This window comes from Heloderma suspectum, chromosome 1 (assembly GCF_057233095.1).
Source record: "Heloderma suspectum isolate Gila_16-S chromosome 1, 16-S_ref, whole genome shotgun sequence".
Classification (NCBI taxonomy): domain Eukaryota; kingdom Metazoa; phylum Chordata; class Lepidosauria; order Squamata; family Helodermatidae; genus Heloderma; species Heloderma suspectum.
In genome coordinates, this window is record NC_139458.1 from 57,210,254 (window position 1) to 57,235,944 (window position 25,691).

Below are 25,691 nucleotides of genomic sequence, written 5' to 3' on the forward strand. Positions count from 1 at the left end.
TTTGCCATTAAAATTATTTCCATACCCCTCAATGTACCTTCATCCCATCTAATCCCAAGTTCTGATTGGGTATCTTATTCAAAAAACAGGTTCCCAAGATCTCTCCTAACCATTGACTCTCATTAATCAACGATTCTGGACCTATTCATCTGCCATTTATTTATACATAGATGCATACATGCATACGTGCATACATACATACTATTTTTTAAGGAAACCTGTAACTGAAATCCTCTGGGTGGCTTAGCAGATAAAACTAGGAATAAACTAAAATAATCACAATTACAATAAAAATACAGTAAAAGGCAACAAATAAAACACAGTTGCCTAACAAAGGAATGGTCAGCCAGAAGCAGTAACAATATATACCTACCAACTGCAGGAGGCCAGTCACAGTATCTGAGGAAGTGGAGTCTAGCCCATAAAAGCTTTTAACGGTATATGTGATAGTCTTCAAGTTTGCACAAGACTTCCTTGCTAAAGCACAATAACAAAGTAGCTACTCTAGAATTTTACCTAAAGAATTTAGACACCCCCTTATCTCCTGCCTTTATAGGGTCATGTGGATAAGTGAGAAATCTGTGTTTGTGCTCATTGGGGGCTGTTATGTATATAGAAGCAATGTGTATGCTTCCTTCTGAAAGCGTTCACTTTTGTGTTTTGTATTTAAGAGAATTGTGGCTTTTTTACCATAGGTTATCATGATGGTAGCTGAGGACTTATTGCGTTCTGCTTCTCAGAATAGCCGCATTTCCATACAAAGGATGCAATCTGGGTGGCTTCTGATAGCTGCCCTAATGACCTTGGGTAAGATGATTGATGATCCTGTCTTTATTTCTTTTCAAGTAAGAAGTAGGGCAATTCAGTGCTACCTGTGCACCAGCAGGGACTTCCTAGAATAACTCCGGAAACTATCCAAAATGGAACAGGTCAGTGGAACTGACAGAAGGGAAATTTGCTGTTCTGTTCCATTCCAGGAATGAGTATTTCAGCTCATTTTCAGGGTTGATCTAGGACGCATTAGCTTCTTTTTGCACTGATGGTGGGTCCTGCTGGCACATACATAATCAGTGCTGGTGCAGCAGCAGCATTGTATACTCTGCTCAGTCTTGATTTTGGTGGTATTATTTCTTACACCCTAGAGAAAGGGCAACACAATTGTAAAAAACTTGGGAACTTTAATTGGTGATGTGTCTCTCCAGACTGTTTCAGAATTATTCTTGTATGATATTCCCAGATTTTTTTGGTCTGTCCTTGGGTCTCTACAGTTCCAAAAAAGAAACCAGAAACATGCCACCCTTGAGGGGGTTCCTCCTGGAACTGGGAAAACTAACGAATTAACTTTAACTCCAGATCACTTTGGGCCCACTCATAGCATGAATGGTGAGGCTGCTGATCATTAGCTGAGCTCTTTGGCATCTCAGAAACTCTTGAGTTGCAGCCCTTTGGGCAGCTAACAGGTGGTCTTTAGGGGCTTGCATAGTTACTGACACCTGATCTTAAAATATTGTAGTTCATAGTATTCATATGAGAATGTTTTCAATCTTAAAAATGAAAGGTCCTGCAGTTGTCCAGCACCATCTTCCAAGAATGCTGTTACTGTGGAAATGTGTGTTCCCAATATCTCCTAAAGATTTAGAAACTGAGAAGAGCCGGGGTGATTCATTTACATGGCAAGTGACATTAGAAAGCCGTGCAGGTGCTCTCTCTGGTAGGTAGAATTTATGATGGCTATTTCTTATTCTCTCCTGTCTTTTTAAAATCTCAAAAGAAAAATGGTTATAGTTCTTGGGCAGTATCCGATCGAAAGCTTGCAGTAATGTAAATTACATTGAACTAGTACAAGTGACCTCCAGCGCAACGCCAATAGCATTAGGTGTGGTGATGGATTCCCTGAAAAACACGTCACACCAGCTAATGCTATTGGCATTACGCTAGCAGTCCTTTACCCTAGCGTAATGAAGTTTTCATTAACACCAGTGTCCGATGGGATACTGCCCCTTATTATTTTGTGTTTAATGTCCACAATATGTAATATATTGTGCACGTATTAATAGTTATGACCTATCTAACACTTCATGTACGTACGTACGTGTGTGTGTGTCTATATTATTCCCATAATATATGGCAGATAATTTTTCTCTCAGACTTCTCCTTTTATATTTCGCTAATACTTGTGGCTTGAAAGCAGAACTAAATGAAGTATCAGAGTCAAATATGTGATAAGATGAGATAGATTAAAAAGTGTGGAATTAAAATAAAAATTTCCTTGGATAATAAGGACAAATATAGGCATCAATTCAGTGGACATAGCTGAACATAATTATGGAACTTGGCTTATGTCATCTAATCATTGTCTTGATCCTAAGCTATGCAGTTTTAATAGCATTTGAGAAAATTAGCACTGTTGATGTTGCACAACCTGGTTTCTGCTTGTGCAACATAAATGGCACTAGCAGCCGGACACGGTTGCATCCTTCTCAATGAGGCTGCAGTGAAGTACTAGCAAGGAACTTGTTAAATTTTAAAGATGTCATAGACCTTCTGTAGGGGCCCTGGCATTGCTGTTGGGAAATGGCAATGTCAGGGTCCTTATAGAAGGCCTTTGACTCAATTCATTCTTTCTTCGCCACGTGCCCAGGCTCTAATTCTTCCCCATGCAATATTTGTGGTTTACCAGGTTGTGCATATAAGATGCTGTTTCCTGCTAGATTACAAGCAGGCATTTGACATGTAGCAGAGGAATCACAGTAGTATGTTTTCTACAAAGCAAGGATTAATTATTCCTCTTAAGAAAAAAAATACGCCGAAGATCAGCATTTGGCTGAATTTCTCCGTTCTGTTTTCACTGTTAAATATGGGTTTCAATAACTTCACTGGACATTTTTGTGTTCCACGACTTCTGGTTGTGTGATATAAACTTGAAAAGGGACTGGTTATTTTATACAGTAGTCAAGCAGTGGGGAATTATATCCCCCCTTCCCTACTCATAACTTAAACGGTTAAAGCCGGCCTTAACATTCCATAATAAAATAATGGGAATTCTGTAATAAGGTAGAATCTATCAGTAGATAATAGCATTCTCTCATTAATCTTTCTTCTGCCTGTGACACAAGTTTTTGTTAGATATGTAAAACAGTCTTATTGTGGTATGTATAGGTATGGCTATAGTAATTATAAAAAGAAAGCTCAGTTTGTTATAATCAGTTTACTTTATTCCCAGCTATCAAAAGCTTTATTCTCTATTGTGGGGGACTCCTTACAGATGAAGTTATTCAAAGATTGCTTCCTCCCCTCCCATGTGCTGTTGATTTACTGGCACAGTAAGTATTGCAGAAAGAAACTGGTTTGCTAAAGCTATTATGCAGTACTTTGTTAATTCTAACATTTTAACAAACAATAATAACTCGGAACTATGATTTCATAGTAAAAATAAAACATTGAATATTTCTGTGGTTTCTTCTGCAAATATAAGCCAGCCTTTAAAGTATTGGTTTGTGTGTGGCAATCCAGGTTGACATTTTATGCACGTGGGAAAAAGGATTGCCTGGAAATTCATAAAGCAGTTATTCATACAGTGCAAAATTATACCTGATACAGAAACTGGTTTAACATGACCTTATACGCGTTTTTGAAATGACTTCCTCGGTAGAGAAAGCATTACTTCTTCCCCCTTTTTAATGATTTGTATCACTATTTTTTTTAATTCTTACATAGTTGTATAGGAATGAAACTTAAGAATAAGGTGAATAAGTGGGACCTGCAATAAAAGGTTGCAGTGTATCCTAACCTTCTAGCAAGAGTGCTCCTGTTCAGAGTTCCTGCATGCCAGCCATGCCCTCCTCCAGGATACTATAAAGAGCTCAAACAGGACATTTCAGTCCTCCCACCTTTTCTGTTTTTCTTTTCCAATGAACATTCAATATTCTATGGGTACTGATCCCTCTCAATCCTTATTGAGCTGTTTTGGTGGTGCTGGGTCCTCCTGAGCATGCTGGTACCTTTCTCTTGTTTTTCAGTGGTCCCGTTTTGGCTCCATTTTTGTCCTCTTTAACCACATGAGTTAAGCATTAGAAGAAATGATGCGTTGAGAATGAATATAAATATCTACTGCCATGCAGTGGCTTAAATTTTTGTAACTTTCCAGGTAGTGAGTTTCAGATATCATAGAATCATAGAATAGTAGGGTTGGAAGGGGCCTACAAGGCCATCGAGTCCAACACCCTGCTCAATGCAGGAATCCAAGTCGGAGCATCCCTGACAAATGGCTGTCCAGCCTCGTTTGAAGGCCTCCAGTGTGGGAGAGCCCACCACCTCCCCAGGTAATTGGTTCTATTGTTGTATTGCTCTTACAGTCAGGAAGATTTTCCTGATGTTCAGCCGGAATCTGGCTTTCTGTAACTTGAGCCCATTATTCCATGTCCTGCACTCTGGGATGATCAAGAAGAGATCCTGGCCTTCTTCTCTGTGACAACCTTTCAAGTACTTGAAGAGTGCTATCCTATCTCCCCTCAGTCTTCTCTTCTCAAGGCTAAACATGCCCAGTTCTTTCAGTCTCTCTTCATAGGGCTTTGTTTCCAGTCCCCTGATCATCTTTGTTGCCCTCCTCTGAACCCTCTCCAGCTTTTCTGCATCCTTCTTAAAGTGTGGTGCCCAGAACTGGACACAGTACTCCAGATGAGGCCTAACCAGTGCTGAGTAGAGGGGAACTAGTACTTCCCGGGATTTGGAAGCTAATGCAGCCCAAAAGAGCATTGGCCTTTTTTGCAGCCACATCAAATTGTTGGCTCATATTCAGCTTGTGATCTACAACAATTCCAAGATCCTTCTCGCTTGTAGTGTGGTTGAGCCACGTATCTCCCATCTTGTAACTGTGCCTTTGGTTTCTTTTTCCTAGGTGCAGAACTTGGCATTTATCCCTATTAAATGTCATTCTGTTGTTTTCTGCCCAGCGCTCCAGTCTATCCAGATCACTTTGAATTTTGTTTCTGTCTTCCAAAGTATTAGCTATCCCACCCAATTTTGTGTCATCTGCAAATTTGATCAGCATTCCCTGCACCTCCTCCAAGTCATTAATAAAAATGTTGAAGAGCACTGGGCCCAGGACTGAGCCCTGCGGTACCCCACTTGTTACCTCTCCCCAGTTTGAGAAGGTCCCATTGATAAGCACTCTTTGAGACCGATTCTGTAGCCAACTGTGGATCCACCGGATCGTTGTTTCATCTAGCCCACTTTGAGCTAGTTTGCTCATCAGGATATCATGGGGCACTTTGTCGAAAGCTTTGCTGAAGTCGAGGTATATGATGTCTACAGCATTCCCACGGTCTACAAGGGAGGTGACTTGATCAAAAAATGAGATCAGATTTGTCTGGCAGGACTTGTTTTTGACAAATCCATGTTGGCTTCGAGTAATCACAGCATTGTTGTCAAGGTGCTTCCAGATGGATTGCTTTATCATCTGCTCCAGAATTTTCCCAGGGATTGACGTCAGACTGACTGGTCTGTAGTTCCCAGGTTCCTTCTTTTTACCCTTTTTGAAGATAGGGACAACTTTAGCCCTCCTCCAGTCATCTGGCACTTCCCCCGTTCTCCATGATTTCTCAAAGAGAATAGAGAGCGGTTCTGAGAGTTCTTCTGCCAGTTCCTTTATTACTCTAGGATGCAGTTAATCTGGCCCTGGAGATTTGAACTCATTCAAAGTAATTAGGTGTTCCTTGACCATATGCCTAATGATCTCAAGCTGCAATCCTGCCCCTTCAGCCTGTACTTCGCCTTTGCCAGGGGGGTCATAGACCCTCTTTTGGGAGAAGACTGAGCCAAAGTAGGAATTGAGCACCTCTGCCTTTTCTTTGTCATCTGTTATCGTTTTGCCATCCTTATTAATAGCTGAACCACCATTTCTTTCCTCTGCCTTTTACTATGCACATAGCTGAAGAAAGCCTTTTTGTTGTTTTTAGCATCCCTTGCTAACCTCAGCTCATTCTCAGCTTTAGCCTTCCTGACGCCATCCCTGCAATTCTGTGCTATCTGCCTGTACTCTTCCTTTGTTACTTGGCCTTCTTTCCACTTCCTGTATGTGTCCTTTTTGTTTTCAGGTCATCCCTAAGCTTTTTGTGAAGCCACATTGGCTTCTTCTGTTGTCTTCCACCTTTTCTTCTTGTTGGAATTGTTTGTGATTGTGCCTTGAGAATTTCCTTTTTTAAAAGCTCCCACCCATCTTGGACTCCTTTTCTCATTAGCGTCGCTTGCCGTGGGACCTTACTGATCATTGTTCTGAGTTTATGAAAATCAGCTTTCCTAAAATCCAGGGTACGCGTTTGACTACACTCAGCTTTTGCTTCCCTTAGAACCAAAAACTCAAGTACAACATGGTCGCTTTCCCCCAGAGTTCCTGTAACTACTACTTGATCCACTAAGTGATCTCAGTTAGGATCAAGTCAAGGATAGCCGATCCTCTAGTTCCTTCCTTTACTTTCTGTAGGAGGAAGTTATCTGCCACACAAGTCAGGAATTTCCTGGAGGGGCCATGTTTTGCAGAATTTGTCTCCCAACAAATATCGGGGAAAGCAAACCAGTAGCTGAAATTTGTTGGATATATTTTTTCTTCTAACATAAGGATACGTGTTTTCATGTTTTTTAAAGGCTTCCTTCACTAAATAAAACCTATGGCAATCCCTTAAAACCATCATCAGTGACATATAGGAAAAGACTTTATGAACTGCTTACTTTGTTGCCTCCCAAGACCTATGAAGGTATGTATTTCCTCAAGCAATACCTCCCTGAGATACTTCCAAAGGTTTCCTTTTTGCCCTTTTGGTTTTATTGACAAATGGACAAACAAGTCTTCCTTTAATTCAAAATATTATGAATTCATATCTATGAAACTGCCAAAAAATGGCATATTGTCCAAGCCAGTATATTATTTGAGAGTGCAGCTCCCAAAGAGTACAAATGTTCAGGTGAACCCTTTATATAATGGCTTGACAAGGATGGGCAAGGTTGTTATTCACAGAAAGCATGTCTTACATGAGTGAAATTTAAGCATTACAAATGCGGAGTACCAAAGGAAGGGAAATGAGATGTGATTTGCCTGGTCTGGTGGCTTTTGTGGCTTAATTCAAACATGACATCAAGCCATGGTTTGCATTAATTGAAATTCAAAAGCTGAACTACAATTTGAATTTCCAAATCTACAGATGAGGTATATATATTTTAGAGCTGCTCATCTGCTTTCATTTCCAATGTACTCAGTACTCCTGCCTGTGAGTGCAGTGGTCTGTGCTAGCGGAGCAATTGCTGTAACAATGGGTCACCACTTACACATCATACCGAACTGTAGTTTATCTTCCTTAGTCATGGTTTAGTGCAGGGATGGGCAATCCCTGGGATTGGGAGGCCGCATCGGCCCCCCTGGAACTCTGTGAGAACTGCACCCTTCCCCCACCACTGGCAGAAGTTGCTGCTTCCCAAATCCCAGTGATTCTGAGATTCCCAGCTGTTTGGCAGGCTGTCAGGAGCCCCATTCTGCAGAGAAACAGGGCATGCGAAGTGAGCCATCCACGCACACCGTGTTTCTCTGCAGAAATAGCAGTTCTGATGGGAAATGAGATGTGCAGGGAGAATGTGCCCAGTTTCCAAACAGAACCACACTCCTAACAGCCTGCCAAAGAGCTGTTTGGTGGGCTGCCAGGAGCCCGATTCTGCTGGGATTTCAGCAATGGCAGGGAGGGTGTGCGCGCGCGTGCGCAGAAGCAGTCATAGCAGGCTGGCATGAAGCCTGCTGTCCACATGTAACCCACTCCTGGTTTAGTGTGGTGTTTGAACTGACCAAGGGTGTTTAAATTGCAACATAACAATTTAAAAGATAATGAGCTGTTTTATATTAATAACATGGCTTTAATTTCAGCTTGGAGGCTTGAGTAAAAGCCCTTCTGTCTTAACATAGCGAGTTTATGGCCTGATTCTAGGATTCTCTACAGCAACATGTAAATACCCATGGTGGGGCACTGTGCTGGTGTTGCATACAAATGTTTTGTATGAGAGGCCAGAATATTACATTTTCATGATTATGCTGTACTCTTCACTATAATATTTTTCTTCCCCTGCATTTTTAGAAATGTAAAGTTATTCATTTTTAAATTTGAAATATAATGTGAACTCACTAAACTAGTTGCACATTTCCTTACATAAGCTCTTAAATCCAGCAAGAAAATATAGGAGAAATTAAATTGCAACTCATTACGGTATGTTTTAAATTGACTCCTAAATTGACCCTACCGGGCTTGCATTACTCCATGCCTGGAATATATCACATGGGGAGGTGTTCCTGTGGGAACATGCTTATCGCTTGGCTGTCTGGCATCATTCCAAGCTGGCTAAAGTTGTATTCTGACGAGCAGGATCCAGACCATACCATGAATTTTCTCAGGGTTCTTTAAGCTGCCCGTTACTCCAGCCACCTTTCTGCCTCAACTTTTCTGCTGCTGCAGACTTTTATGCTAGTGCTTCAAGCAGTTGGAAATACTTCTTCCAAAAGAGGAAGTGTTTGCAGGCCTCAAGTATCTATCTGGGTGAATTTCATAAATAATAATAAATAAATCTAGTTTATTGGGTTTAACTGTGTCCTGCTTTGGCACTATCCTGTGGACCCAATTGTGTCTATGACCACTTGAGCATATATTTTTTTTGCTTCTGTATCAGGACTTGATCACAGTGAACCATGTCTTCCTTCAAATATTAGCTCACATGAAGGCATATATGAGTTGGACAACCTGAAAAGGCATCTGATGGCATAATCGGAAAGGCTGATACTGACAACTGATGCCAGTCTGTGGGATACAGAACTACTTTTCAGATGCTGATAGTGCAGGGCAGGTGTCACTAGAGGAGTCACAACTAATATTAACCTTCTAGAATTGCTGGTGCACTTTTAACACTAACCTCCAAGCATTTGCAGATTTAAGGATCCTATATTAACAAGAAGGGAGGTGCACTCTGCAGCTGTCATGGCTTGCAAGAGGACAGCACATCTTCTGATTACCTAGGCAGAATCGCATCTGCTGTCCATAGCTGTGATTCATATCAAGGTTGTTGACAGATGGGAGACTGGCTGGTGCAGTAGGAAGAAGAGGAATTTGACGAATAATCTCTCAGTCAGAAGATCTTCAGCTTCATTGCGCAGACCTTTTGGGAAGCCAGTGATGGACCTTTTTGCTTCTGGTCATAGTAGAAGACAAGAGTGATTAATCGGCAGCACAGAGGATCCACTAGCTTTGGTGGTGGTGGATGTGTTTTTTCCAGAATAGCCATGAGTTCTATTGTAGGCCTTTCCACCTCTCATGCTCCTGAGCATGGTGCTTCTCAAGATTGCAACCATAAAGACAGACAGCATTCTAGTTGTAACAGACTACTTCTCCTTGACCATCATGATCCTGAAGCAGTTCATTTGCCATACTAGCAAAATTGCAGTATGGCATTAAGGATACGTAGACATTTATTTTGGAAGTTACTTTTGTGTGTAATATAGCTGACTCTGTCTTCTAGCAAAGCAGTAAAGAAGAGCAAAAAGTCCCCTTCATTGCATTATACTTCTGTTAAATAGTGTTTTCTGTTTACCACATTAACTTGTGAAATTGGTAGGTATGACATTTTTGGAGGTGGGGGAACTTGCATTTGTTCTTCCTCCTATGCTGCCCTTTAACCTCATTTATTATGATACCCTAAATTGTGGGCCTTTTAAAAATTGTTCATCACATTTTTGTGACTTAAAATCTTTCATGTGAGAGTTTCTCCATTATTACAATGTTTTCCATGCCTTGTTTATTTAAATTGTTCAGTTTTATAACCTGCCAACAAGCACATTTATCAGAAATCCCAGAAGCCATTTCTCATCCCTAAATACCTTGCCAGTAATATATTTGGACACTAGCTATGTATAAAAGAAGTTTTCTTCTACCTCCATAATTTACAGGAAGCTTCTCTGCTGTTCTCAGAGAACTAGTGCTTGATTTGATGCAACCCGATAACCAGATGGCAGCCTCTGCTGCTTATCTTCCATCTCTCTCTCACCAGAATGATCTCGCTTTACTTGGTCCCCTACTACAGGAGACAGAGCACAGATTTATTGAAGAGCAGGTATTTACTTATAGTTTAGAAGTTACTTATACATTCAGAGAAGAAAGGCCCATGTCCTGTGTTAACAATTGCATTTCTCCTATCGTTGCAGCTGCTCTTAGTTAACAGTATAGCTGGCGGAAGCCTGGAGTATGATCCTCATTCAGTTTATGAGAGAGCTGCAGAAGGTGATTCAGTGCCTAAGCCATTACCTCCAACATTATCTATTAGCAGTGCAGCAACCCGTCTCTTTGGAGTAATATTTTCCCAAGTTGCAGAGTCTCAAAGGTAAAAAAAATAATGATAGAGAATAAGCTTTCAGCTTCAAATTAATTACACTGATGTGGAAAAATTAACTACGAAGAATCAGTATTATATCTGAACATTCTCTATCAAACATCTGGCACATGAGCTAAATTATATTAAAGGTTATGTCTTTTTTACTTAGCATATGAAATCCTATAGAATGCTGCAGGGAGATTATTTACCCTTTTGGTTGGTACTCTATGTATGTATATTGTAATTGTTCTTTTTTCAGATTAGCATGATTTATTGTTAGGTGGCAATCATTGTACCTGTAAGGATCACATGAAGACTTGAGATTTAAGTCTGATCTCACTCCCTGGCAGCGTGAAAAAAATAAACAGTGGGAGGTGATCACTGTATGATCACCAATAGCAAAATACTTTACTAAATGGAAGATTGTTTCAGACATTAATACGTAATCAATGACACTTCTTCCATGGGAGGAGATAAATGTAAATTCTCTCAAATTATCAGTCGGTACACTGCCATTTAAGATCCTCAGGCCCATGCATCTACAAAGATGCATCAAGTGGGCTCCTGAGTAATTCATGCCACTGTCCTTAGACTGTCTAGTAAAAGCAGAAGCAGTATCTGTTAACCTGTTAACCAAGATAACCTGTATCTGTTAACCAAGGCCAGTGATTTGAAACTATCAGTGTTGAATCATTGGTACCGCATCTTGCATTTAAGTCTCCCATTAACAAACAAGAGGCTGAAGGGTAGATCATTCCCATGTTGAGTATACACTGCTCTAAATTATCCCAGATGGTTTTAATTTTGGTTATATGATATAAAGGGAGAAGATAACTATTAATAAGTAAACATTCAATTTTCCTAAATCTAATCATTAATGTCATTGCATAAGGATCTAGGTCAGGAGGTCTAATAATCCCTACATCCACGAAAAGGGATATACCACAAGCAAGGCTTGCTTCGGGCCTGCCCTTATTTTTAACTGCCTTGGCCTTTAGAGAATATACTTATACCCATTAACTTCTATTTCAGCCTGACACCAAGTCTCCTGCATCACCAAAACATCCCAGGTGTGAATAAATTTACCAAATTCTCTGTTCATTTTCCCATTCCAACCAGCAACATTCCAAGAAAGGATCTTAAGATATTGGCTTCCATTATCCAATAATAGAGATTCTGAATGAACATAACGTAGCTCAAAATTAAGTCAGTCAGGTCCCTGAATTCTATCCAGTTCCCCCGTTTTATCTACAGAAACACTATCATTTGTTGATTGTAAAATTGGATTTGTTGTCAAAGTATCTGCTGTTACACCATTAGACAAGACTTGATGTCCTGATTCAAATTATTCCAAATAGCAATAAACGTGCCAATTTTCTGTTTTAAGGCCAGTAAATATGGGATCCACAAACTTATATTCCTTGGGGATCGCTTCTTCAAATGCTGAATCAAGACATTCTTTTTGTTTGGGAATTACCTCCTCTGTGAATAATCTTGAAACAAGAACTTTTGGAGACTTAAGTTAGTTGCACTACCTGAACATCAGGGGTTAATACTAATGGATGAGAAGATATAGATTTCAGGCACAATCCTATGGCTGCTAGACAATGGCTAGATGGCCATAGGATTTTTCATTGTCTGGGAACCGAGCTCAGAGCCAGTGCTCTGAGGTCGGTTCCCAGAAAACTGCCCCCCTGCCACCTTATAGGTAGCGCAGTTCATTCCTGGCTGTGTGCTTGTAAGAGCAGCATGGAGAGGGAGAAAAGGGGATGTTCTTGGGGGCGGGGAGGGTAGAAGTGCCGGTGTGACACTTCCTATGTGCTGTCTGGCCTCCCCACCACCCCACTCTGAGCCACCCTCCTTAGGGAGCTGAAATCGGCCACCTAGCTGCAAATGCAGGGTGGCCAGTGTGTGGAGGAGAAGATCTCTGTGCTCCGCCCACCCTGCATTGGATAGTCAGTCACCTCCAAGTTCGGAGGCAGCTGACTATCCCCATAGGATTGAGCCCTTCCTTAGAGCAAGATGCTTGTCTTTTAATGTGGACATCTATCCAGTATGTCATCTTATTCTACTCTAGCTTCAAAGTTTTGCCTGGAAGGCACTGTCTCCTCTTGCAAGTGCTTTACTGCAGACTACTTCTGTTTGGCCCAGCAGTATGACAAGTGCACTAGGGCCTAATTGACGGCAAACAAGCTGGAATACTATATGCTGCAAGGAAGACAAATAGTTGAAGGATATTGTGTGATGACATCACATGGCCATTTTGAATAAGTATTCAGCCACTACCTGGTGCCCCATACCTATGGCCCTTCCTTCAGATATGTTGGACTACATCTTCCATTACCCCACCCAGTACAACTCATTGCCATGCTGTTGCGGAATGACAAGAGCTGTAGTCCAGCACATCTGGAGGGCCCCAGGTTAGGGAAGGCTGATCTAAGGGGTGTTGCACAAATTACACATACCAGGACCTGGCAGGGGGAGTGGTATCACATAGACTGTCACTGTGATATTGTGAGTCTCTATTCTTACACACCTCTACCACATTACTGGTAGCTGCTAGTGGTGGTGTGGAGACTATCACATTGTGAGGCTCCTCATCCCCTCCAGTGGCTCCCAGCAGTAAGGTGTGGGGGCCTGGAGACTCTCTTCATGATACCAGTAATTCATATAGTAAGTACTTCTAAACATTGGAAATCCCAGGACAGTACAGGAAGTATGTGCCTGAGGGAGCAGCAACAACTGATTTCCCCTCTCTCTTCTCTGTAATGGAACATGTGTAAAATACAGGATACAAAATAATACTTTTAAAACTGTGTGTATGTATATACACACAGAGACATACACCCGAGCTCGTGTTTTGGAGCACTTTCTCAATGTATAATAAAATACTTGTAGCACTCCAATACTTACTTAAAATGATAAAATGATATAAAATATTAAAATACAAAAAGGGAGAGAGAGAAAGAAAGGTATACTAGAAAGAAAGGTATGATGGGGGACCAATGGGAGAGAATTTGAAGAACAAAAGGTTTTCCAAGTGCTTTTCTAACTGGAGAAAGGAGCATAGGCAAACATTTGGAAGAAGTGAGTTCCACACTAGGGAACCTGCCACACCAAGAACACAGTTTCCTGTTCGTCAGACTGACCTCTGATGACCTTAGTAGAATACGGGAGAGAGAGAATGGCTTAATCGGATTTCTTCTCCCCTTCTTTTGTCTTTAAGGCTGCAAGTATTAGAACAATTATTGTCATCAATAAAACAGACCAAAGGATTACGGCAGCAGATAGTGCAACAAAATGTTATATCAGCATTTTCTAACGTTTTGAAGGTAGGAGTCTCCTTCTCCCTTTATTATAAAAACTAGTTCCTTGGCCCAAAAGTGATGATGTCATCTGTTTTTGTGAATTTGGAAAATTAAGTATTCCCTCTGAGAGGTATCACCTTGAAAATTAATCTAGAAATTTGTTTGTATTCAATTTCATTCACTTTATAATTATCCATCTACCAGGAAGAAATTATAGTTTGAATAGGAATTAGATAAATGCAACTTCAAATATGTGTGTTTGTTGCTTACTCTTACATCCTAAAGTTGACTTTCTCTTTCTTTTCATCTATCAAGAAGGGGGAGGAATCTTCACAGATGTGGCAATGGTCAGTGGGTGGAATGGCAGTGGGTGAAAGGTGTGGCAACAGAGAAGAAGGTGATTTCATAGATACTGTCTCTTCAGTCCTTAAAAAAATGTGCTGCCTTGACATGGAGAGAATCCAGGGCAATGCCGGGCCCCACTTTCTACTATTGTTTAGAAAGTCTAAGGGATGCTTTTATAGCTGCAGGTATCCTGTACTGGCAACATAATTCTTCTCTTGCATCTAGAGTCAAGGGGGAAATTATGCTCCTACATGGGCAACCTGCCTCTGTTTTCACCTGCATGATGATGTTTGAAGAAACAGTTTTTCCCTCCAGCCATAAGATGTTCATGCACATACAGATGGGTTATGTTTTGATATCAATTATAAGAGTTCCAGTTTAGCAGCGAAGAATGGTGAAATAATTGTAGGTAACATTCATGTTAACCCTGTAAAATATAAGCAGTATATTAATTCCCATTTAGCATGATACCTACATGCAGTTAAATAACTAAAATAATATTGGCTACTTTAACATCATCATTATTATTACTATTTTATTTTGGTTCTAGTACTTGGCTAGCTGCAAGGGAAATTTAGGTTCTGAAGAAATCCGAACCTGTGCCCTGACCTTAGTGATGAGTGCCTTGGAAAGTAGTAACCCACTGTTAAGGTGTTCTGCTGCAGAATCTCTAGCCAGACTTGCACAGGTAGTTGCTGACAGTACCTTCACTGCTGGATTGGCACAAATTAGCTTTGACAAGTAAGTCACTTCTCATAATACGGTTTTATTGTGCCTGTTTAGATGATGGTTATTTTTCTTCTCGCACATTCATGTTTACTTAGGCAGGAATCCGATATCCCAAGTCCTTTTCTATAACAAGCAGCAATCATTTAAGAAGTTCCGTACTTTATGGGCAAGTCTAAAGAATGCACTGTATTTTCTAGGGAAAATGGAACATAAGAATAGCCATGCTGGATCAGACAAGGGTCCATCTAGTCCAGCATTCTGTTCACACAGTGGCCAGCCAGCTGTCGACTGGGAACCCACAAGCAGGGCATGAGCACCACAGTACCGGTACCCTCCCAGCCATGTTCCCCAGCAACTGGTGTACACAGGCTCACTGCCTATGGTACTGGAGATAGCACATAGCCATCAGGACTAGTAGCCATTATAACCCTTTCCTCCAGGAATTTGTCTAACTCCCTTTTAAAGCCATCCAAATTGGTGGCCATCTCTACATCCTGTGCTACTGAATTCCATAGTTTAAGTATGCGCTGTGTGAAGAAGTACTTCCTTTTATCTGTCCTGAATCTCCCACTAACCAGCTTCATAGGATGACCCTGGGTTCTAATATTTTGAGAGAGGGAGAAAAATGTCTCCCTATCCACATGTGTTCTTAGTTTTGCCTCAGGGTTGTTGGAGCCACCTCTGTACCTGATATTGAGGGGGGTACTGTGTGGGTCAGCCTTCCCCAACCCGGTTCACTCCAGACATGTTGGACCACAACTCACAGAATTCGTGACCATTATCCATGTTGGCTGCAGCTGATAGGGGGTGAAGTCCAAAACATCTGGAGGACATCAGGTTATGGAAACTTGATGCAGGTTGTCATGCATTTCCAGACATGCTTTATTTCCAAGGCTAAATTTGATATTTTTCATTCTCAAAGTTTTCAGTGTTAATGAGAGGTATTACAATATGTATTAGCTGTCGTAGTTGTCTCCTCAGAAGTAAGTCCCACTGAGTTCAGTGGTGCTTACTCCCAGGTAGGTAGGTATAGGAATCCAGCCCAGGTCATAAATCATCCTGCATAAATTTGAATCTGGGTGTACTATATAATTTGATCTTGTTATTATAGTAAGATTAACGGTGGGGGCAGGGAGGGGAAGGATTGCAAGCATCCATGCATGTGAACTAGGAAAAAATTAAAGTTCTCCCTTCTACTAGAACAACGATTGTAACTGGGCCTCAACATCTTTTTTTTGTCGAATTTAAAAGTGTTCCAGATTTACTTGAGTAAAAACAAAGTCAATACTTTAGTAAAGCCCATACTTTATAATTATGCAAGTTAGATCTACCTACATTTCAGCACAACTTCCAAGAAATATGTAATGTATTTCATTCATATGGATAATGTGTTTTCCCCTTGCTTTCACAATAAAAATATTAGGTATCAGATCAATCAGCCAGTGAGAGAATATCAAACAGCATGGTCTAATCTGTTTAACAGTCTAATCTGTTCTTCCTGGGGAAAAAAGATTATGGCTGCAACAATCCTTAACACATTTAGTAGGAAGTAATCCCCATCAAACACAGTAGGATTTAATTCTGAGTAAATATGCATAGGATTGAATGCTTTGTGTGTGCTAAAGCCCAGCACAATTTTACACATCTGCATTTCAGCCCTTCAGCGCAAAGCCATTGAAGTTCAGCTAACTGCATGTTCTTGGTCTGGTTTTCTTTATTACATGTTTAGTGGCCATGTATAGAAACTCCATGTGTGTATTGGAGTATGCACAAGAGTTCTGGATGAGGGATGTGAAATCGATTCAAATATTCTGGCTGCATAAACAAAGACAGAGGAGATCTAACAGTCATAAAAACTCTAGTTATGAAAGCTCACCATGATAACTGCACAGAGAATAGTTGTATTGTTACCATATCCATTCCTTATTGAGGAGAGTGTTAGAAATGTAGTGTCATTGCTTCCACGCCCCCACCCCCTTTTCTTCTTCTTTAAGGTGTAAGGGTTGAGGGCATCACTTTTTGGTTCTGTTTAGATTATTTCAGTGCAATAATCACCATTCTGATCAGTTGTTTCTTTTAACAAAAATTCTTACAATTCTTAGGCTAAGATCTGCTAGAGATGTGATATCAAGAACAGGACATTCTTTGGCTCTGGGATCTCTCTATAGATATCTAGGTGGAATTGGCTGTACTCAGCACCTGAATGCATGTGTTGGAATACTTTATACATTATCTCAGGACAGCACTTCACCTGAAGTACAAGTATGTATTGGATTTTCTTATTCTGTAAGTGGCCTTTGGGTGAAAAAGAGCCTAAAAATGTACATTGAAACATTTTATCACTTACTTCACAAAATGACAGTTGACACAAGTATGCCTCCTAATTTAATAAATTGCAAAACACTTCAAAAATAATCCCTTTTTTCTTGTTATTTATATTGTATTGAATTTATGGAAGTGAAGTCTCATCGTGAACAGTGCATGCATCTGGGACAAAGGGGCTGTGTTACAACAGCAGGGTGGCTGTTCAAAGTCTCCTTCACACTGTCCTTGCCTCCTTGCACTTCTCCTGGTTATTGCACCCTCGTCTCTCCTCTTCCCAAAAAAGAAGAGAGGAAGAGTAGCTTGTGCTAGAATTTTCAAACCCAGGCAGGCAAGGACAGTGTTTGTTTATTCCTTGGGCTTACAGTGAGCAAGGTGAATGTTGGCTTGGATCCCTTGCCACTGCACTGAAACTTGCCACTGCGCTGCCCTACTCCCTCCCCCACTCGTCTCCCACCTCTTAGGCAGGTGTAAACAGCGTTCATGCTGAAGGAAATGGATGTAAGCTGGGTGGATTCCCAAACACTCAACCCTCTTCTATCCTGGGTTACTTCCATCCCTTCTGATCTGGGTAAGTTAGCTGCTCTTTCCATTGATGGAGGCAAGAAAGATTAGATCAGTTTATACTACGTGTGTCCGTGTGTGTCTGTGCACGCATGTGTGTGCCAAAAGCAGCAGCTATTGCCTTCTCCCTTTCTCAGCTCTGCCAGGAGAAACAATTACATTTCTTTAGAGCATTCATCTAAAAGTTACATCATTTCCAGTGATTCTGTTCTGAATTATTGGTATATTATTCCTCACCATCTCACTAAAGTGCACTCATTTTATGCAGCGATTTTATTTTTGATCACAATTTGATAATTATTTCATGTTCATCTCTGTGTATGTATGTGTGACACAACACTACATTTTTGGTATTTTACAGACCTGGGCACTGCATTCTCTGTCCCTGATCATTGATTCCGCTGGTCCTCTGTATCACGTGCATGTGGAACCTACCCTCTCTCTTGTTCTCATGTTGTTGTTGACTGTGCCTCCTGCTTATTCTGAAGTCCATCAAAGCCTTGGTCACTGTTTAAATGCCCTTATCACCACTTTGGGTCCGGAGTTGCAAGGTATGCATACATTTGGGACATGATGGACGTGCATCAAGCCAATAATTATAAAGTTGGGAGATAACTTTTGCTAGCAAGGTGTGTATGCAGTATTGTAAGAATTAACTAAAAAGCATTCAGATTTTTGTATATTGTGGAGAACTCTTACCCAAAGTCTTGGCACAAACATCTTTGCATAGTTTGAAAGCTACAAAGTTTGAAGGCTACGAAGTTCAGTTAATGGAGAAATGAACAGTGAGCTGCATGCTCCTTTTTCTGACTGTTTCAAGTAAACCACTGCGCTCTCTTCCCTGGAAGTTGAACACCTAGGGCATCTCTACACCAGCCTCCCGCATTTAAATGGGACTTTCTGCTCCCGTTTTAAATGCAGGATCACAACGAATCCCTTTTTCACCTGCTTCCTTTCTCCCCTTCCCCCTCCTTCTCCCCATATCAGAGTCTTCCACTATCTTTCGCTGATCTCGCTCCTCTTCTTGCCGCTTTTCCTCTTTTCACAGAGGGAACTCAAGCGGAACACAGTGGGGTAATTTGATAGCTCATTATCTGTGATCTATTTAAAAATGGAACAAAGGGCATTTAGTGGAGGAGATGCCCTGGAGGGACACGGCGTCATGTAAAGAGCCTGCAAACTTCTATGAAGGAGCAATTTCAATCTCAGGATAAAAGCTCCGTGTGAAGAAAGCCCTAGTGGTCTTCAGGTCTTGGTAAATTTACATGCTGGGTGGATAGAGATGCCCGTTTCCCTGATTGCATAGACAGACTGTCTGAAGTAATCATTCAAGGCAAAGATGAACCTGCCTTTTCCCTTTGGAGTCCATGCTGTTCTCTGTCCATGCATGTGTATTCACAAGTACATTCTAACCAGTGGGGGAAAGAGTATATTGCCAGCCATTGGAGAGGGAATATAAACTGACTCATCTGCAAGCAAACCCAGGAGCTCTTTCACTGAACATAAAAAGCCCTGCCACATAATAGAAATGGTGCTCTGAGTTTCCTCATCATATTATTGAAATAAATATTTTTTTGCTAAAGCATGACCCTCACTGAATGTCAATGGTAAAAATAATTAGATAAACATCATCATTATTGCAGTTTGGTTTTTGATGATAGATGCTCTAAGATTAATAAACAAAATTATAGAGGGAACTATGTCTCCCTCCTTTTTGTCCTGTGTGTAGGCAGCAGCGCTACAGTCTCAGCCTTAAGGGCTTCTTGTCTCCTGGGCTGTGCAGTGATGCAAGATAATCCTGACTGCCTTGTCCAAGCTCAAGCCATCTCTTGCCTTCAGCAGCTTCATATGTTCGCTCCATGTCATGTAAACTTGTCTAGCCTTGTAAGGTGCCTATGTGTAAGTATATATGTGTTTATTTATAAATATAAATATGTATATATTAATGCATTTCTCTGTTTTGTTTTGCACCAGAACAGTTGAACAGGTGCTTTAAAACTGTTAATGCAACTCTACCTTAAAGAAAAACAGCTTTTGAACCAAATTTAATAGAATATTTTGAAGTAGGGAAATTAGTAGCTTTCAGTAATGTGAATTTTTTATTGAGTGGTATGGTTAACAACTTTATTGTGGCACAATCTTGCATGTATTAAATCTCACTTTGTCAGCTGCATTAAGTGATGTTTAAATGGGCAGTATCCAATGCTGCCGATCCGTGAGTGGGGCCCACTGCTGCTTCCTTTTCACAAGTGGCCAGTCCAACAGATTCTGTTGCACAAGCAGTGCCCACCTCTTTCACTTCTGGGGGTAGACCCAAAACCAGTTGAAATGCTAGTTTCTTGAATGGGTCAAGGTGGCTGAGCTCCTAGTGGGGCTGGCCACTTGTGGGTGGTCACCATTGGATTCTGCCCCTATATGTCCTACCTAGCCAGGCAGGCAAGCCACAGCCAGCTGGCCAGCCAACTGGGCAACAGCAGTGGCTGCTGGTTGGCTACCTACCACCTTTCAGGGATGCTCTGACTTAGATTCCTGCATTGAGCAGGGGGTTGGACTCGATGGTCTTATAGGCCCCTTCCAACCCTACTATTCTATGATTCAACGATTCTATTTTTTAAGAGCACTGAAGGCAGAGCATCGCCTTGCTGTAAGGGCGCCCACCTTGCGGTAAGGGCGCCCACTTCTCCAGCCAGGCAAAGAAGGAGAGAGGGGGAATTAAAAGGAGCCATTTTGCCATGCTACATCATAATGAGCTTTCCCTCTCTCCCAGAACAATTTGTAAATTCATTGCCTCCTCCACCCCCACCCTGACAATTTGATGATCAACCTGGTTTGTTGAACTGAAAAACAACTGTGAACTCCGTGTGTGTGTGTGTGTGCGCACGCTACTGTTGCCCACTTGGCTGGCCAGCTGGCTGTTGCTCGCCTGGCTGGCTCCCTGGGTAGCCAGCTAGGACATTACTTCCTCACTCCACACACACATAGACAAGGAAGGGAGAGGAATAGGAAGGAGACTCTTTTCAGTGCTGCACATACAGTTTGTAAAAGGCTTTACCCCCACCCTCCAAAAAAAACACAATTCAGCCCTGCAAACAAGATTGTGAATTGGGGGAAGGTTTTTTGGGGCTGCCTGTGTCAGTACAGAAGTTGAAAACAACAGTGCCAAAAGGCCGTGTAACACAGGAAGTCTGTGACATTTCTATGGAAAGCTCAAATATATACAAGATAAGAACAGTGACGAATTACAACAGCAGAAACTGGTAATAATGCAAACTTCCCAAAGTTCTGATTAAGACATACATTAATATTAAGAAATGTAGTGATGAATTATAGTTCAACAGTTTCATGCAGGAGTCTCCCTTTAAATTTACTTTTTTGTGGGGAGGTGGAATGTCAGGCCCCCACTGAACTTCAAACGCCAAATCACACACAGACAAGAGGCTTCAATCTATGGCTTTTAATCCATTACCTCAAAGGGTCATACAGATGCAAATTCTCAGTGACTGTCAGTCTGCAAGGAAATGCCGTCAGGGGGTTCAAAGATAGCTACGAAAGTTGCCCACCGTTTGAAAGAAAGTCGGTCTCACTAGCCTAACTTAAGGGGTTGGGGGAGGTCTTTTTCTAAGCACCACTGTTCATGCAGGGCCAATCGGGTAGACCTTCTAAGTTCCACCCCGGCCATCTCTCTCTTGGCTCTGCGTCTGCGCCTTGCATCTATTCAGAATCCCCAAACCCTGCCTCTCCCTGTTCGCTGTTTCTCATGGGGGCTGCAGGGGGTGAAGAGGGACCTTCCTCCTCCAGCTGGACCTTTGAAACCTGAGGAGCCTGCCTGGCCATGTCTGGAACTGCCTGGGAACATACCTCCCCTGTGTCTGGCAGTTCTTCTTCAGAATCTGAACTACTCTTCCACTCCCTGCGCTCAGAAGCACTCCTGACAGGGAAGTACATTGAGTTTCATATCGATAGCAGAGCATCCTGGGAGACAGAAATGTTCTCTCATTAGTTTCTGAAACTGACATTTTGATGTCTGGTTTGTATCTGTGATTTAGTGTAAACATTGACCTGTTTGTCCTTTGTGGACAGTATAAGGGCATTGTTGACAGTTAATGGCATATATTATGTTGGAATGTGAGCCCGTGAATGATCACCTGGTAGGTCCCATAATAATGTTGCCTGAGTGGGTATGAAGACCCATTTTTGCCTTGTGTGGGTGCTTTTGCTTTGTCTACATTTTAAAACATTGGAATTTTAAAATATTTTGAATGTCAAAATGTTGTTTGGCATGTCTGAACCTTAGAAACATGTGGATCATAATAATTTTGTCACAGAAAAACAATTCCTTCTACAAATTCTTTTGAAATGTTGCTTTGGAGATCTAACGTGTAGTTTTATATCAAACTCTATGATGATTAGGCTATCTGCTCTAGCTGAGGCAGTAAATATTGGGATGTAGAAAAGTGTAGGTATCATCTGACTTTTCAGATGTTTTGAACTATTCCTAATTATTATGGCCAGGGTCCAAAATTGGCCACTGCCTTTCTGTATTTGGGCTTATATGAATTGTCATCTTACTATAGGGGTGATGGTCCGCTTTTCTTTTGTTTAATGCAACAACTACTTTGATATAAATGTTAAAATATAATTAGTTTCTAATGCAGTTTCACATTACTGATTCATTAATGGCTTTGAGCAACTAGTAATATAGGCAGTTAGGTTTTTAATTTTCAGGTGAGGTGTCTGACACCACTATCTGCCCGATTTTGTGGGATCAGTTTCAGTTGCTATGGCCTGATGACATGGAGAAGGTACTTGCAGCAATGTGATTGACCACGTGCCCTTTTGATCTTTGCCTCTCCTGGCTAATACAAGCTAACTGAGGGGGTATGACTGGATGAGTCCAGGGTGTGGTGAGTGCCTCTTCATGGGAACGGGTCGTTCCTGCTGTCCCCAAGGAGGCAGTAGTGTCACCACTCTGGACCCAGTGGAATTAGACAACTACTGCCCAGTTGCAATACCCCTCTCTTGGGGAAGGTACTGGAGAGGGTCGCGGCAGAACAACTGCAGGCACTCTTGAAGGATACTGGTTATCTAGACCCATTCCAATCTGGTTTTTGACCTGGTTATGGGACTGAATCAGCCTCGGACACCCTGATAGATGACCTCTATTGAGAGAGGGACAGGGGGAATGCAACCATGTTAATTCTACTCAAACTCTCATTGGCTTTTGATACCATCGACCACGGATCCTCCTGGATCGGCTCTGTGGGATGGGCATTGGGGCACTGCGTTACAGTGTCACAGTCCTACTTGTGGGGTCAATTTCAGAGAATAACATTGGGTGACCATTCCTTGGCCTCTTGGCAATTGAGCTATGGGGTTCCAAAGGGTACCATCTTGTCCCCTATGTTGTTTAACATCTATATGAAGCTGCTGGGAGCAGTTATTAGGGGATTTGGAGCCAAGTGCCATCACTACGTTGATGACACACAGCTCTATCTCCCTGTGACATCTGAATCAGGAGAGGCTGTGCAACTCCTGGATCAGTGCTTAAACTCAGTAACGGGCTGGATGACAGCCAATAAACTGAAACTGAATCCTGACAAGATGGAAGCCCTGTGGGTGAGTGGTTCCTGAGTCCAGGAGATAAGCCTACTGCCTGTTCTGGATGGGGCTTCACTCCCTCTGAAAGAGGTTCATAGTTTTGGGATAGACCTAGATCCATCATTGTCACTGGAGGCCCAAGTGGCCATGGTGGCTGAGGGTGCCTTTTACCAGCTTTGGCTGCTTCACCAACTGCAGCCTCTCCTGGACAGGGATAGCTTGGCCACAGTGGTACAGCCGTCAGTAGCCTCAAGACTGGATTACTGCAATGCCCTGTATGTGGGGCTGCCCTTAAGGCTGCTTCAGAAGCTGGAGTTAGTGCAGAATGCAGCAGCTTGGCTGTTGTCGGGAGCTGCCCCTTTTCAGCGTGCAATTTCTTTGCTGAGGGAACCGCACTGGCTGCCTATTCGCTACCGGGCCAGGTTTAAGGTTTTGGTACTAGTGTCCCTAATAGGGATGTCATAGAATTCCGCCACGGATCTCAGTGAGGCTGAATGCCAGTGCATTCGGCCCCCCCGAAATCCGTGGCGGAACGAAGCCCCCCACCCCGCAAAAGGCACGCGAAACGGAGCACTTACTGGTGCCATTTGTGCTGCTTTGCGGATGGCGGCCGCATCTGCGGCTGGCATTCGCTTCACCATTTAGGCCGGGATAGGCTTCGTAAATACTTACGTAGCCTATCACGGCTAACTCAGGGACGCCATTTGCGTCCCTGCGGAGGCTGTGATAGGCTACATAAATATTTACATAGCCTATCATGGCAAAAAGGGAACGCAAATGGCGGCCGCCGTAGCTGCCGCCATTTGCGTTCCTGTTTTTTTGCCGTGATAGGCTACGTAAATATTTATGTAGCCTATCACGGCAAAAAAACAGGGGCGCAAATGGCATAGCAGCTGCCATTTGCACCCCTGTCTTTTGCCGTGATAGGCTACATAAATATTTACATAGCCTATCATGGCTAAAAACATGAAAGCAAATGGCGGCTGCCGTAGCTGCTGCCATTTACGTCCGCAGGCTCCACACGCCTGCAAATGCACCTGGCTGGCAGCTCCATGGAGTTGCCGCGGAGCGGAGCCGGCCGGGTTAGGATTTTGGGGGGAGGTGCGGAGCGAATCACACCTGCAAAAAGGTAAGTGACTTTTGTACATCCCTAGTGCCTAAACAACTTGGGACCAGGATACCTGAGAGAGTGCCTTCTCCCTTACCAACCTGCCTGGTCACTGAGGTCATCCGAGGGCATGCTGCTGGTGGTTCCACATGGACCTATGGCCTGACTGGAGTCCAGCAGGAGAAGAGCCTTCAATGTGGTGTCCCCCTTTCTTTGGAACATCCTGACCCTGGAGGTCAGGTGGGCCTCAACTCTGTGCTGCTTTCAGTGCCTCCTGAAAATGCTCTTTTCCAGGAAGCATTCCCTACCAGCCACAGTTTTTACTGGCAATCTGTTTTTAAAAGAACAATGTGAATAATAGTGTTTTAATTCTTTTTATCTTCCTACGTCTTAAGTTCACTGGTGAGGAATCTGTTCTAGATGTGGAGCAGTATACAAATGTTGCTAATTAAATAAAATAAAAATAATATTAAGGACCTTGAGAATTAATGAAATTGTAATGAGCAAGTGCTCTTCTTGTGGCATTGAGTTTATTATTGTTGGACTCAGGATCACTATGGGTTCTGATAACTGGGTTTTGTCATGACTGGATTATCATTTGTTTTTGTGCAGGAGATCTTGTTGGAAAATTCAGTGTTGGTAGGTTTCTGTGCATTGTTAAAATTTCAACAGTTTTCAGTATGTTTAGTTTTTATTTCTCCTTTTTTTCTGTATTTAACCATTAATGTTAAGTAAAATACTTTAAGCATGTTGAGTGATGTTTTATTTCAGCCTAACCAAATTCTCTCTTAACATCCTTATAGCTGGCACTCAGACTTCGTTGTGTATATTTTATGTTTGCATTAGTTTAACTTAAAACATTTTACACACAAAAGGAAGACCACCTTTTAGGGGTGTGTGTGTGTGTGTGTGTGATTTGTATGTATTGCTTGCATTTTCTGTGTTCATTTTCACCATCTTCCTTGTTCTTTTAAAATATGGGAGAATGAAAGAGATCAGAAACATGCATTTTGCTTTGTCTTGCAGTTAAGCTTGTGTGTTCTGGCTTTTTTGTGTAAAAATAAAACTGGCATTTTTTTCCGGCATGCCTAAATCTCAAGACTGCGTGAGATCAGCTTGAATAAATGTTGCATAACGTATTCATTTGTGTATTTGTATTTTTAATTTCAAGCATCTTAATATGTTTTGGTTTCTGAAAGATCTACAGGGCATATTTTTGTATGCATTGAGTGATTTCTATAAGTTAGTGTGCATGCAGCAACATATGAAAATAATAGATGCAGACTTGGTTTGATTAACAGTGATTCCATAGCACTTCTTTGTGT

General features: G+C 41.9%; 1 protein-coding gene across 7 annotated transcripts in view; it reads left to right on the forward strand.

Annotated features, from left to right (window-relative positions):
- Window positions 1–25,691, forward strand: part of HEATR5A (HEAT repeat containing 5A) — a 79,857-nt gene that overhangs the window by 27,422 nt on the left and 26,744 nt on the right. For 5 of the 7 annotated variants that reach the window (XM_084844098.1, XM_084844109.1, XM_084844125.1 and 2 more), the window contains 12 exons: window positions 696–807; window positions 1,559–1,711; window positions 3,224–3,323; window positions 6,643–6,752; window positions 9,971–10,134; window positions 10,226–10,401; window positions 13,619–13,724; window positions 14,596–14,786; window positions 16,877–17,036; window positions 18,022–18,211; window positions 19,390–19,559; window positions 24,979–25,005. In XM_084844098.1, the coding sequence (XP_084700224.1) occupies window positions 696–807; window positions 1,559–1,711; window positions 3,224–3,323; window positions 6,643–6,752; window positions 9,971–10,134; window positions 10,226–10,401; window positions 13,619–13,724; window positions 14,596–14,786; window positions 16,877–17,036; window positions 18,022–18,211; window positions 19,390–19,559; window positions 24,979–25,005 (1,659 nt within the window). The remainder of the gene's footprint in view (window positions 1–695; window positions 808–1,558; window positions 1,712–3,223; window positions 3,324–6,642; window positions 6,753–9,970; window positions 10,135–10,225; window positions 10,402–13,618; window positions 13,725–14,595; window positions 14,787–16,876; window positions 17,037–18,021; window positions 18,212–19,389; window positions 19,560–24,978; window positions 25,006–25,691) is intronic. The other 2 variants (XM_084844135.1, XM_084844115.1) reach the window with 1 other exon arrangement.